The sequence below is a fragment of the Leucopleurus acutus genome, assembly GCF_964270905.1.
Source record: "Leucopleurus acutus genome assembly, chromosome: 10".
Lineage (NCBI taxonomy): Eukaryota > Metazoa > Chordata > Mammalia > Artiodactyla > Delphinidae > Leucopleurus > Leucopleurus acutus.
In genome coordinates this window covers 31,984,244-31,999,121 of record NC_139153.1, presented here as the reverse complement: position 1 = coordinate 31,999,121, position 14,878 = coordinate 31,984,244, and the positions used below count along the sequence as shown (strand labels likewise).

General features: G+C 39.9%; 1 protein-coding gene across 15 annotated transcripts in view; it reads left to right on the top strand.

Moving 5' to 3' along the window:
• The window catches only part of SLMAP (sarcolemma associated protein), a 150,808-nt gene that overhangs the window by 68,878 nt on the left and 67,052 nt on the right, over positions 1–14,878 (top strand). For all 15 annotated transcript variants that reach the window (XM_082848672.1, XM_082848673.1, XM_082848681.1 and 12 more), the window contains one exon: positions 11,667–11,739. In XM_082848672.1, the coding sequence (XP_082704798.1) occupies positions 11,667–11,739 (73 nt within the window). The remainder of the gene's footprint in view (positions 1–11,666; positions 11,740–14,878) is intronic.

The following is a 14,878-nucleotide window of genomic DNA, read 5'->3' as shown; positions in this document are numbered from 1 at the left end:
ATGGCATGAGTTTTCTGGGTCATACATTACAGTAACCCTCTGTTGCAAATCTTGGGACCATTTAGTTCTATAAACTTCACATATAAGTCCAATTAGCTGATCAGTCCAGGTCCCACTTTACCCACTCTGTTCCTAGGTTAAGCCTCTATGAACAAAGGGCCTGTTATGAGTAAGGCAAATGGTATCTTCCTTTTGCTTTGTGCTACAACTGCACTGAATTGCTTTTACTCCCCGCAGTAGGTCTTGCCCCTCTGGCCTTCAAGCCCTTGCACATGATCTTTCCTTCACCTAGAAAGCTTTCTAGGCTGAACAAAATGCCCTTCCATGTCCCTGTTGCACACTGTACTTGTCCTCTTTGTATGGTTGCCTCCCTCACCAACCTGTAAGCTGTTCAAGAACAGGCAGTGTGTCTGTCTTCATTGTAGACTCTCCACACTTAACCTGGCACATATTGGTTGAATAAATTTTCAAACGTCTCATAAATCTTTATCTGCCATTTTACAAAAGTTCGTTCTACCACCTCATCTCAACTAAGATTTTGACAACCGTCCTCCTAATCTGGAGGCTTATATGAGGATTGGGTATTGGCAACCTTCTTGTTACCCACTGCCCTTTTTATTCTGCTGTGACTACTCAGTTACCTCTCCTTAACCTGTCTCAGCTTTAATTTCCTCATCTTGTAAAAGGGGACTCATGATACTACTAACTATCTCAAGGTTTGTGGTATAATATTGAGTGTTCACATTGTGGCACAGTGTTCAATGTGAACACTGAAAGAGTGAACATAAAGTGCTTAGCTCAGGGTCGGGTGCTTTAATTATTACTGAAACCCTTGCCAATCATTTGCACCATCTTTTTTTGCCATCAAGTTTGCCCATCTCTCTCAGTACCTTCAGCCCCAGACTTCTTTACCCATCTGTCCTTTGGAACCCATCATTCGCATTTCAGAGGTACTCTCACCAACTCCTTGACTACTCCGTGATTTTTGGCCATGCTGTTTTGCTTATTTCTAGCTCTTGGAAACTTTCACCATAAGCTTTACATACTTCCACTTTCCTGCTACTAACGGAAATCACAAAGCTGATTCAACACAGAATGTGCCAAATTTGCCAGATTGAGAGAATCTGTCTGATGGCATGGCAGTCTTCTTTTGTTCATTTAAAAGATGGCTTCTCGGGCTTCCCTGGTGGCGCAGTGGTTGAGAATCTGCCTGTCAATGCAGGGGACACGGGTTTGAGCCCTGGTCTGGGAAGATCCCACATGCCGCGGAGCAAGTAGGCCCGTGAGCCACAACTACTGAGCCTGCGCGTCTGGAGCCTGTGCTCCGCAGCCAGAGTGGCCGCGATAGTGAGAGACCCGCGCAACGCGATAAAGAGTGGCCCCCGCTTGCCGCAACTGGAGAAAGCCCTCGCACAGAAATGAAGACGCAACACAGCCAAAAATAAATAAATAAATAAATAAATATAAAATAAATAAATAAAAGATGGCTTCTCAACCCAGGATATGCACCAGAATTAACCTGCAGAGCTTTGTAAAGCTACACATGTGTGGATCCCACCCTTCAGCCCTAAGAAGGAGACTTGTTAGGTGTGGGACCTAGGCATACCTATTTTTTTCTTGTTGTTTGTTTCCCTTGGTATGTATGTATGTATGTATGTATTTATTTATTTACATCTTTATTGGAGTATAATTGCTTCACAATGTTGTGGTAGTTTCTGCTGTATAACAACGTGAATCAGCTATATGTATACATATATCCCCATATCCCCTCCTTCTTGTGTCTCCCTCCCACCCTCCCTATCCCACCCCTCTAGGTGGTCACAAAGCACTGAGCTGATCTCCCTGTGCTATGCAGCTGCTTCCCACTAGCTATCTGTTTCACATTTGGTAGTGTATACATGTCAGTGCTACTCTCTCACTTTGTCCCAGCTTGCCCTTCCCCCTCCCCATGTCCTCAAGTCCATTCTCTACGTCTATGTGTTTATTTCTGTCCTGCCCCTAGGTTCATCAGAACCTTTTTTTTTTTTTTTTGGATTCCATATATATGTGTTAGCATACGGTATTTGTTTTTCTCTTTCTGACTTCCTTCACTCTGTATGACAGACTCTAGGTCCATCTACCCCACTACAAATAACTCAATTTCGTTTCTTTTTATGGCTGAGTAATATTCCATTGTATATATGTCCCACATCTTCTTTACCCATTCATCTGTCGATGGACACTTAGGTTGCTTCCATGTCCCGGCTATTGTAAATAGTGCTGCAGTGAACATTGTGGTACCTGACTCTTTCTGAATTATGGTTTTCTCTGGGTGTATGCCCAGTAATGGGATTGCTGGGTCATGTGGTAGTTCTATTTTTAGTTTTTTAAGGAACCTCCATACTGTTCTCCATAGTGGCTGTATAAATTTACGTTCCCATCAACAGTGCAAGAGGGTTCCCTTTTCTCCACACCCTCTCCAGCATTTATTGTTTGTAGATTTTTTGATGATGGCCATTCTGACCAGTGTGAGGTGATACCTCACTGTAGTTTTGATTTGCATTTCTCTAATGACTAGTGATGTTGAGCATCCTCTCATGTGTTTGTTGGCAATCTGTATCTTCTTTGGAGAAATGTCTGTTTAGGTCTTCTGCCCATTTTTGGATTGGGTTGTTTGTTTTTTTTTGATATTGAGCTGCATGAGCTGCTTGTTGATTTTGGAGGTTAATCTTTGTCAGTTTGCAAATATTTTCTCCCATTCTGAGGGTTGTCTTTTGGTCTTGTTTATGGTTTCCTTTGCTGTGCAAAAGCTTTTAAGTTTCATTAGGTCCCATTTGTTTATTTTTGTTTTTATTTTATTAATATGCAAATTTATTTAATTTTGGCTGCGTTGGGTCTTTGTTGCTGCACGTGGACTTTCTCTAGTTGTGGTGAGTGGGGGCTACTGTTGTGGTGCGCGGGCTCCTCATTGAGGTGGCTTCTCTTGTTGCAGAGCATGGGCTCTAGGTGTGCGGGCTTCAGTAGTTGTGACATCAGGGCTCACTAGTTGTGGCTTGTGGGATCTAGAGTGCAGGCTCAGTAGTTGTGGCGCATGGGCTTAGTTGCTCCACGGCATGTGGGATCTTCCCGGACCAGGGCTCAAACCTGTGTCCCCTGCATTGGCAGGTGGATTCTTAACCACTGCGCCACCAGGGAAGTCTTATTTTTGTTTTTATTTCCATTTCTCTAGGAGGTGGGTCAAAAAGGATCTTGCTGTGATTTATTTCATAGAGTGTTCTGCCTATGTTTTTCTCTGTTTTATAGTGTCTGACCTTACATTTAGGTCTTTAATCCATTTTGAGTTTATTTTTGTGTATGGCGTTAGGGAGTGTTCTAATTTCATTCTTTTGCATGTAACTGTCCAGTTTTCCCAGCACCACTTATTGAAGAGGTTGTCTTTTCTCCATTGTATATTCTTATCTCCTTTTTCAAAGATAAGGTGACCATATGTGTGTGGGTTTATCTCTGGGCTTTCTATTCTGTTCCATTGATCTATATTTCTGTTTTTATGCTAGTACCATACTGTCTTGATTACTGTAGCTTTGTAATATAGTCTGATGTCAGGGAGCCTGATTCTTCCAGCTCTATTTTTTTTTCTCAAGATTGCTTTGGCTGTTCGGGGTCTTTTGTGTTTCCATACAAATTGTGAATTTTTTTGTTCTAGTTCTTTGTTTATTTATTTTTAAATTTTTGGCTGTGTTGGGTCTTCATTGCTGCATGCAAGCTTTCTCTCTCTAGTTGTGGTGAGCAGGTGCTACTCTTTGTTGCAGTGCATGGGCTTCTCATTGCGGTAGCTTTTCTTGTTGCAGAGCACAGGCTGTAGGTGTGTGGGCTTCAGTAGTTGTGGCACGCAGGCTCAGTAGTTGTGACTTGTGGGCTCTAGAGCACAGGCTCAGTAGTTGTGGTGCATGGGCTTAGTTGCTCCGTGGCATGTGGGGATCCTCCCAGACCAGGGCTCAAACCCGTGTCCCCTGCACTGACAGGCGGATTTTTAACCACTGCGCCACCAGGGAAGCCCTGTTCTAGTTCTGTGAAAAATGCCATTGGTCGTTTGGTAGGGATTACACTGAATCTGTAGATTACTTTGGGTAGTATAATCATTTTCACAATGTTGATTCTTCTAATCCAAGAACGTGTTATATGTCTCCATCTGTTTGTATCATCTTTAATTTCTTTCATCAGTGTCTTATAGTTTTCTGCATACAGGTCTTTTGTCTCCTTAGGTAGGCTTATTCCTAGGTATTTTATTCTCTTTGTTGCAGTGGTAAATGGGAGTGTTTCTTTAATTTCTCTTTCAGATTTTTTGTCGTTCGTATATAGGAATGCAAGAGATTTCTTTGCATTAATTTTGTATCCTGCTACTTTGCCAGATTCATTTATTAGCTCTAGTCGTTTTCTGGTAACATCTTTAGGACTCTCTATGTATAGTATCATGTCATCTGCAAGCAGTGACAGTTTTACTTCTTCTTTTCCGATTTGGATTCCTTTTATTTCTTTTTCTTCTTTGATTGCTGTGGCTAAAACTTCCAAAACTATGTTGAATAATAGTGGTGAGAGTGGGCAACCTTGTCTTGTTCCTGTTCTTTGAGGAAATGGTTTCAGTTTTTCACCATTGAGGGCGATGTTGGCTGTGGGTTTGTCATATATGGCCTTTATTATGTTGACGTAGGTTCCCTCTATTAGGCATACCTATTTTTAAAAAGCCTTGGGTTGTTCTTTTGGACAACTAGGTTTAAGAACTCTGCTCTGTTAAGTTTCTGGCAACTGTTTTATGGGCTTTCCCTTATCCTCAAGTCCCAAATTTCCCTTCTCATGTTGTCTGCTGTGAATCCCTACTTCCTGGCTCTGTACCTGTATTTCCAGCTGCTTGCTTGATTGTTTCCTCTTGAATGTCCTACTTTCACCTTATAATTACTCTGTACAAAGCCTAATTCCCACCTTCAAACTAGAGCAATCCACTAACTTACCAATTTCATTTATTGCTCCAACATTCTGTAAACACTCTAGCTCAGAATATTGGTATCTTTTCTGAATCCTGTCTCTTCTTTACCTTTAGCAGTTGTCACCTACACCATTTGCCTCCCTTCCCTGCTACTACTTGTTTTTCCTGATGCCAACCTAGAATGTTACAGTAGCTCTCCACTTCTGGCCACCATATTTTGCCAACCCACTGCCTCCAGAATATTCTTCTGTTACAGCTTTATTCATGTCATTCTCCTGCTTTTAGAAGCCTTAAGTTGCTGTGTCATACTGTAGAATAAAGTCTGAAATGCTTACCTGTACACTTGAGACCCTCAAAAATGTGGATCCAATTCAACCTTTTGATTTTATTTCCCATTACTTCCCTTAGTGTATGTTAAGCAACGTTATTTAGAGGCAAGAAGGAGAAGAAACTCTTTTTGAATACTAGCGCTGCCACTTGCCAAAATGGGATCTCAAGCAAGTTTAGCTTCTTTGACTTTAGTTGCTTCATCTGTAAAAATAGAACATAAAAATAACTATTTACGTGGTTTGTCATAAGTAGTTAACATGTATAGTGTGCTTAGCACCTATACATGTTAACTACTGGCACCTAAAGGGCCTTGAAATATATTCTTTACCCCCTCCCTCCAATCTCCTCCAGCTGCCCTCATTAGATGTGCAGCTCTCTCACATCCTTCTCGTTTTCTTTTTCTTTGCTCATGCCACTCTCTCTGCCTTTCCATTTATAGCTTTTGAAATCCTATTCTTTTTTTTTTCTTTACCCTCTTCATAAATGCCCCTGCCCTTGTCCATTTCAAATTCCCACAGTGCTTTATAGCATTTTTCCCCCTTTGTTGTTATGTTAGATATTTCTAGTTCTGTCTACAAACTGAATTGAAAGCTCAAGGACAGGGACCTGGTTGTAGTCCTCTTGGTTTTTCCTGTCATTCCCAGCATGCTCCTTTGTAGCCAGCATGTTTTCAGTGAATATTGAGCCAACAGGTAAAGCCAAAGAACCAACCAAGTCAAAAGATAAACCAACAAGCAATATCACTCCAAGAGAAATAAAGTAGCAAATTAATCCACATACCTAGAGAAAGGATTCCTCCCATCAAATAAATCGGTCGAAAGAGGACTTCTCTGGGAAATAGCTGCCTCTGAATCTAGGGCAGGAAATGTATAAATTGAATTTATAAGATTTTTGTTATATCAGGAAGCAATGGAGTTATCTAAGACTGCTGAGGTTCTGTTAGAAGAACTCAGGAATTAACGTGGAATTTTGGCTGATTGAATGTTAGACAATTTGAGTATCAAGCAATAATAAGAGCAGTGGATTGAAATATATCAAATATGTTCAAATCCATAAAGTTACAATGAAACTAAAAAAGAAAAAAAGATTTGATCACCTCTGGAAGAACCTAGGAAACCCATTTCTCATTCTGAAAACAGAAGAATAAAGCATTTGTGTTACCTTTCCTGTAGGAATTATACCTGAGATAAACAAGTAGTTGAAGAAAATGTTTCTTTTAATCACTGAACTCCAGCTCACAAATGAAGACAGGATGATAGAATATCAATTCAAAAAAAGTTTTTCTAAGACAGTCTCTTCAGCAAGTGGTATTGGGAAAGCTGGACAGCCACATGTAAATAATGAAGTTAGAACACACCCTCACACCATACACAAAAATAAACTCAAAATGGCTTGAAGACTTAAATATAAGACGTGACACCATAAAACTCCTGGAAGAGAACATAGGCAAAACATTCTCTGACATAAATCGTACCATCGTTTTCTTAGGTCAGTCTCCTAAGGCAATAGCAAAAGCAAAAATAAACAAATGGGACCTAATCAAACTTATAAGCTTTTGCACAGCAAAGGAAACCATAAAGAAAATGAAGAGACCGCCTACAGACTGGGAGAAAATATTTACAAACGATGCCACCGACAAGGGCTTAATTTCCAAAATATACAAACAGTTCATACAACTCAATAACAAAAAAACAACCCAATCAAAAAATGGGTAGAAGACCTAAATACACATTTCTTCAAAGAAGACATACAGATGGCCAAGGGGCACATGAAAAGCTGCTCAGCATTGCAAATTATTAGAGAAATGCAAATCAAAACCAACAGTGAGGTACCACCTCACACTGGTCAGAATGGCCATCATTAAAAAGCCTACATGTAAAAAATGCTGGAGAGGGTACGGAGAAAAGGGAACCCTCCTACACTGTTGTTGGGAATATAAATTGGTGCAGCTACTATGGAAAAACAGTATGGAGGTTCCTTAAAAAAAGAGTTGCCATATGGATCTAGCAATCCCACTCCTGGGCATGTATCTGGAGAAAACTCCAGAAAACCCATAATTTGAAAAGATACGTGCACCCCAGTGTTTATCGTAGCACTGTTTACAGTAACCCATGTACCATAAACGGAAGCAACATAAACGTCCATCAATAGATGAATGGATAAAGAAGATGTAGTATATATACACAATGGAATACTACTCAGCCATAAAAAAGATCGAAATCATGCCATTTGCAGTAACATGGATGGACTAGAGATTATCATACTAAGTGAAGTTAGTCAGATAGAGAAAGACAAATATCATATGATATCACTTGTATGTGGGAATCTAAATATGACACATGAATTTATTTACAAAACAGAAACAGACTTACAGACATAGAAAAAAGACTTATGGTTACCAAAGGGGAAAGGGGGTGGGGGAGAGATTAAATTAGGAGTTTGGGATTAGCAGATACAGACTACTATATATAAAATGGACAACAAAGTCCTACTGTATAGCACAGGGAACTATATTCAATATCCTAAAATAAATCATAATGGAAAAGAATATGAAAAAGAATATGTATGTATATGTATAACTGAATCACTTTGCTGTATACCAGAAACTAACAAAACATTGTAAATCGACTATACTTCAAGTTAAAAAAATTTTTTTTCTTAATTTGAAGAGTACTTGTCTATCCAGCTAACTTGCCCTGTCTCTTTTCTAACCTTAAAAAAAAAAAGCAGTCTTAGAATTAGAAGCTTTATGTAGCAAAAAATAACAGAATGAAGGTTTGGTAACTTTCGTTTTAGATTGCAGTCAAAAGGCAATTAGAGGGACTTCCCTGATGGCAAAGTGGTTAAGAATCCACCTGCCAATGCAGGAGACAAGCATTCGAGCCCCAGTCTGGGAAGATCCCACATGCCTCGGAGCACCTAAGCCCATGCACCGCAACTACTGAGCCTGGGCTCTAGAGCCTGCGAGCCACAACTTCTGAAGCCCATGCGCCTAGAGCCAGTGCTCCGCAACAAGAGAAGCCACCGCAATGAGAAGCCCTCGCACTGCAACGAAGAGTAGCCCCCACTCTCCGCAGCTAGAAAAAGACAGAGCACAGCAATGGAGACACAAAGCAGCCAAAAATAAATTAATTAATTATTTTTTAAAAAGGCAAGCATATGAATAATTTCCCATCCTGGAAATGTTAAAACCTCTCATTTGGGTCTTGTTTTTTTTTTAATGTTTCTGGAGTTTTACTTCCCGTTACTGCCGGTCATCTCAAGAGACCCTTCAACCTACTCAAGTAGATTGTAGTATTGACCTTCCTACTCAATGGAGGGAAGGAGACAGAACCAGACTCCAACATTCTAGTAGTTTCAGTCTCCCAGTCCAGGGTCTTAAACAGTTTTTAAACTTATCACAGTGAACATTGGTTCTTTAAGTGGTGTATGTGTAAAGAGGTAATAGGAAAGGCTGACTGTATATCATAAAGTAAATATATTAACTCCAAAGCAAAATAAATAATCTGTATAAGATAATAGGGAAAGAACTCATTTAAATGGCAGTCAGCATGTATAGTCTTAATTCTGATTTTTAATGAAGTGCCATAAATACAGCAGGTAATTGCAGATTTTTCTCTGCAGATATACCTTGTTTTCCCTCGACACATGTTTTTCATGTTTTAACATTTCTGAAATTTGCATTTAGCTTACAATACATGTGTACACTTAACGTGGCAGTGTTCCTACAGCCTCCTTACCCCGCCCAAAAAACTTTAAAATTGTGTTTTACAATTAATTTTGTTTTTGAATCTTGGCAGTATGACAGTAATAATGTTTCTGGATGAATTTCTAGAGCAAAGTTTGTTTTAAAAGTGCTTCAAACATACTTTAGGGGCTTCCCCGGTGGCGCAGTGGTTGGGAGTCCGCCTGCCGATGCGGGGGACACGGGTTCGTGCCCCGGTCCGGGAGGATCCCACGTGCCGTGGAGCGGCTGGGCCCGTGAGCCATGGCCGCTGAGCCTGTGCGTCCGGAGCCTGTGCTCCGCAACGGGAGAGGCCACAGCAGTGAGAGGCCTGTGTACCGCAAAAAAAAAAAAAAAAAAAAAAGGCTTTAGAGCAGTATTTTCCAAAGTAGTTTCTTCATAATACCATGTATACCGTGTATGTTATACCATAGTGCCAGTTCCAGTGTTCCTAAAAAGGGGAGCGGGAATTCTCAATGGTCAAATAAGTTTGGAAAACACATATAACCTTTAGAGTTTCATTATGGACAAAAAGCCCATTAAGCTCTGAGAAAGCCTGTGGTTTAAATAAATAAAAACTCTTTAAATGTCTTTTAACCAAGTATTTTCCAAACTCTTCTGACCCCAAAATCCTTTTTTGTTAATACCTGCTAGCACTCCATTTTAGGAAATGCTGCTAGGTAGAGTCATTAATAAAAGTATTAGAACGAAACATTTTTGTCAGGTTGCTTTAAATACTTGCCTTGTGCGAATTGAAAAGATTACTAACATTTCTATGCATCTGTTTACCTAGTTGTCACAAGAACCTTTCCAAAGGCAGGCATGACTAGACTAGATTATCAGCTTAGTCAGACATGATCTTTAACTGATATTTAACTGCTTTCAATAGTTCAGCAACCTCGAACTGCCCAGGTAGTATTAGCCCTTGGTTCATCTCACATTGGTACATTGCACCACCAGGGAATTCCCCAAAACCATCAACTTTTAAACTATGAAAATAATTTTTTTCTGTAAAAGAAAGAGAAGCTCTGTACAAGTACTGCTTTTGAGAGGTTTTGTCTCTTGAAATCTTCAGAAGAAGGAGGAAGTAAGAAGCAATGGTAAGAAGCTATCTTTAGGAGTTCCCTGGTGGCGCAGTAGTTAAGAATCCGCCTGCCAATGCAGGGGACATGGGTTCGAGCCCTGGTCCGGGGAGATCCCACATACTGCGGAGCAACTAAGCCCATGCGCCACAACTACTGAGCCTGCGCTCTAGAGCCCGCAGGCCACAGCTACTGAGCCTGTATGTTGCAACTACGGAAGCCCGTGAGCCTAGAGCCCATGCTCTGCAATAAGAGAAGCCACCACAGTGAGAAGCCCATGCACCGCAACAAAGAGTAGCCCCTGCTCGCCTCAACCAGAGAAAGTCCGTGTGTGGCAATGAAGACCCAATGCAGCCAAAAGTAAATAAATAAATAAAAAGCCTTAAAAAAAAGAAGAAGAAGCTATCTACAAAGTGACTGATATAATGTTATATAAAGATGTTTGGAGGTGGAGGAGGAAACAACCACCGAAAAAACAAAACCATAATTTTATTTTATTTATTTATTTTTTTTGTGGTACGCGGGCCTCTCAGTGTTGTGGCCTCTCCCGTTGCGGAGCACAGGCTCCAGACGCACAGGCTCATAGGCCATGGCTCATGGGTCCAGCTGCTCTGCGGCATGTGGGATCCTCCTGGACCTGGGCACGAACCCGCGTCCCCTGCATCGGCAGGCGGACTCTCAACCACTGCACCACCAGGGAAGCCCCACAAAACCATAATTTTAAATACTGAACTGGGAACTTCAGACTTGAGTTCTAGCCAACAGCTCTGATACTTAATAGCAGAGAGTTGTAGAAGCAATTTCACTAGTCTGAGGTCTTGGTTTTCTCGCTCATAAAATGGGGTATTGAATGGCATATTCCAAGCTGTTATTATACAGAACTTTAGAGTTTTGTGAGGTATGGATAGGAGTTATAGGTTGGGGACAGGATATTGAGGACTAAGGGCTAAATTTTAAACTGGGTACTAGTTGTGCTTAGGGTTTTGTTTTGTTTTGTTTTTTGTTTTTTTTTGCGGTACGCGGGCCTCTCACTGCTGTGGCCTCTCCCGTTGCGGAGCACAGGCTCCGGACGCGCAGGCTCAGCGGCCGTGGCTCACGGGCCTAGCCGCTCCGGGGCATGTGGGATCCTCCCGGACCGGGGCATGAACCCATGTGCCCTGCATCCGCAGGTGGACTCTCAACCACTGCGCCACCAGGGAAGCCCCACTAGTTGTGCTTAGATTTTGATGCTAGCATATAGAGGAGAAAGTGCGTCTCCCCCTCACCCCCACCCCGACCCTCAATTGTATTTCCATATACTCCAGTGACCTTTGGTTCATTGTTGCTATAGCATTGGACGTTAGGGCACTTTTCAAAGCAGTTTTATCTGTGATTCTGCCTTGCAGTTGTGATTCATTATAGATAGGAATGCATTTCTCCAGGGGAATGAATATTGTTAAACCACCAAAATTATTTTCGTTCCTGGAAGTTACTATATTTAAGAATAAAATATATGTTTAGATATGAGAGGTATGAAGGTATATATTTTTATACAATTATTTTATCCATCTTATTTGTTTGTTTTAACCAGTTACCCATGGGTGTATTGTTTCCACAATAAAACTTTTTCTACCAGATGGTATGGAAGCCCGGCTCCGCTCAGAGTGAGTATAATATAGAGCTATGAACTTTTTGTATTAATTACATTGGTTAATAATATTCTAGATGATAGTATACTGTTTATACTTCAGGATTATTCTAATAATGTTAGAAAATTGATGTAGTACTTTTGGAATATAATGTACTACAGTATAATTGCTTTTCACATTAGTTACAATTGTAGTAAATAATAATGTGTAAGGAGGCACAGTTATTTTGTTTCCAAAATTGACTTTATAACTTATATTTGCTGGAAAATTAGTTTTTTAGAATATTTGGAGTATGTAAGTTATTAATGAGTGATAATTGTATTCATTTTGATCTGCGTTTCATATACGACTTCTTAAACTATGGTTGCCTCTGAAGCTAATGCCAGTGTCATAATCTTAAAGGACTTTAAGGATGTTGACACAGTTAGTAGTCTATATTGGTGGGAGTTTTTGGAGGGATTTTCCAATTCTGTAGTTTTTTCTTTTTTAAAATGAAGCAGTGGAAAGGTCACTTAGACGAGGACAAACTTGAGAGGGAAAAATTGCTCATAAAATGCAAATGTTAGAATGTAAGCATAAATACATTTTGATCTTGTACTTTTCACAGATTATTATTATGAAGTGTTAGAGGGAGCTAAACAGTCTTTAAACTTAAGCATTTTTTATTTTGAATAAATAAATATGAATATTGGATATGGTAGAGGCTTGTTTCTACACCCAGCATAATATTTTCTGTCCTACAAAAGCAGAAACAAATATCTGAGGGTGGGAGGTTGAGAGCAGCAGTAAGTTGAAGGTGAAATAGAATAGTGAGTAGGAAAGAGAGAGGGAAAAAGGAAGCAGAGAGAGATCCTCTTATTACTATAATAGTGCTTTCATTAGAATTATTGTATATTATGCTTCAGTTGGAGGCTACCAATTTGTTTTTTTTTAAAAACCTTTCAGGATATCTGAATAAAACAGAAAATTTAAAACATTTTATGTTTTTGGGGTTTTTTTTGCGGTACGCGGGCCTCTCACTGTTGTGGCCTCTCCCGTTGCGGAGCACAGGCTCCGGACGCGCAGGCTCAGCGGCCATGGCTCACGGGCCCAGCCGCTCCGTGGCATGTGGGATCTTCCCGGACTGGGGCACGAACCCGTGTCCCCTGCATCGGCAGGGGGACTCTCAACCACTGTGCCACCAGGGAAGCCCTTAAACATTTTAAATTTAAAACGTTAAACTGTTCCCTATTCTAAATTATAGTTTAATTATTAAAAATATAGTTAACTTTGGGAACATTAATGTGACTTAGCTTTTAATATGAGTTAGTCAAGAGTTAAGGTTTTAAAAATAAGAGTAACTATTAATCAACTAATAACAAATGGCTTCTTAAAGACCTGGATGTTTGTATTTGATAATGAGATTTTTCTTTCATGGATTCAAAAGCTTTGACCAGCTGCATAAAGGGTCATGTCTGTTCTCAGCTTCCATCCGATAGGGCATATGAATTTTTTCAAAGTCTACATCAGTGAGTTGTGTTCCTATCCCTCTTGTTCCCCCAGTGCTTTTCATCTTTGTCCCTTTTTCCTTCTCTTTGTTTGGTTTTTCTTATGTGGTTAAATGTTAGCATCATTTAAAATTTCGCTGCCAGTTTCATTGTGTGTAATCTGGTTGACTTTCTGGAGAAGATGAAGTTTGAACAGGCAATCCTCAAGCTGGAGGAAGATCAGAACGGTCTTTAGAGGTAGATAGTCTGGTTCAAAGCCCAACTCCACCTGTTCTATGACTTGATCAGGCCTCTCTTTTCTCATTTGTAAAATGAAGTTAATAATAGTACCTATTGAGCAGGAATTTTATGAGGAGGATTAAGCAAGACTGTACACTTAAAGAGTTTAGTGTAGTACCTGGTGCATAATGAGCACACGATGAATACTGTTTCTCTTACTGTAATCTAGTATTTTCTAGCAATCAAGATGCTTTTAAGTATGCCAGAATACCATTTAATATTTTTAAGGTCTTCAGTAGGTATACCATTCTCAAAAAGCTGATTCTTTTTTCTTCCTTGATTTTTATTGCACAAATAATTTTCAAATAATAAGAAACATAGAAAAATTGCCTATAATCCCACCACCCTAACACTAAATAAGTTTTCCTTCTACAGTTCCTTGTTGCATATGAACTTTTTTCCATAACTCAAACAAAATACACCTGTATCCACAATAGTTTCTGTAAAGTACAAATATATCAATTATGGAATGTTTTGCTAGATTTTTAGCCTTTTGTTTATCAACCAGATTTTCATGAGAACGGAAAATTTTGTACTTGGGTCACTGAGAAAACTCGTTTAAAAAAAAACAAAAACAAAACCTCCTGGGACTTCCCTGGTGGTCCAGTGATTAAGATTCCTTGCTCCCAGTGCAGGGGGCCCAGGTTCAATCCCTGGTCAGGGAACTAAGGTCCCATATATTGCAGCTAAGCCCACGTGCCGCAACTAGAGAAGCTCGTGCGCCACAACAAAGAGCCCAGGCACTGTGATGAAGACCCAGCACAGCCAAAATAAAAAACAAAAAGCTTCCATTAATACCATTTGCTTCTATTTAGACTTTCTCAAATTCATTTCCCCGTATGTGCATATCTACAGAGAAAAGGTATATACCCCAAATGGCTATATCTGGGTGCTGGCATTGGGTAGTTTTTATTTATTTCCTCATGCTTTACTTCACACATTTTCCCTAGTCAATATGTATTACTTGTATAAAATCAAGAAAAAGAAACTTATGTTTAAAACGTCTATTGCATTTTTATGAGGCAGAGGAAAAAACACTAAAGCTGTATGTAATTTTTTAAACCTTCATTAGGCACCAGATTTGTTAGGGCCTTGTATAGGTTCTGGGGATGCAGAGGTGAATTGTTCAAAGTGCTGAGAACACAGATGTGAAATCAAAGGAGTAGAGCAGGGGATTATATAGTCTCAGTGGGAGTCTCTACAGGATATCATGGGAGCTCAGAAGGGAAGTGGGGGCTAATACTTAATATTCCATTTTATTCAGCATCTTAGTGTATTTGTGACTAATTAAATTGAAATATTCTTAGGATGTTTGCAGTTACTACAATGGAATCAGAATTGTCATCCCTATTTTTAAGTCCTGCAAGATCAGTTTGTCAGCAACTTAC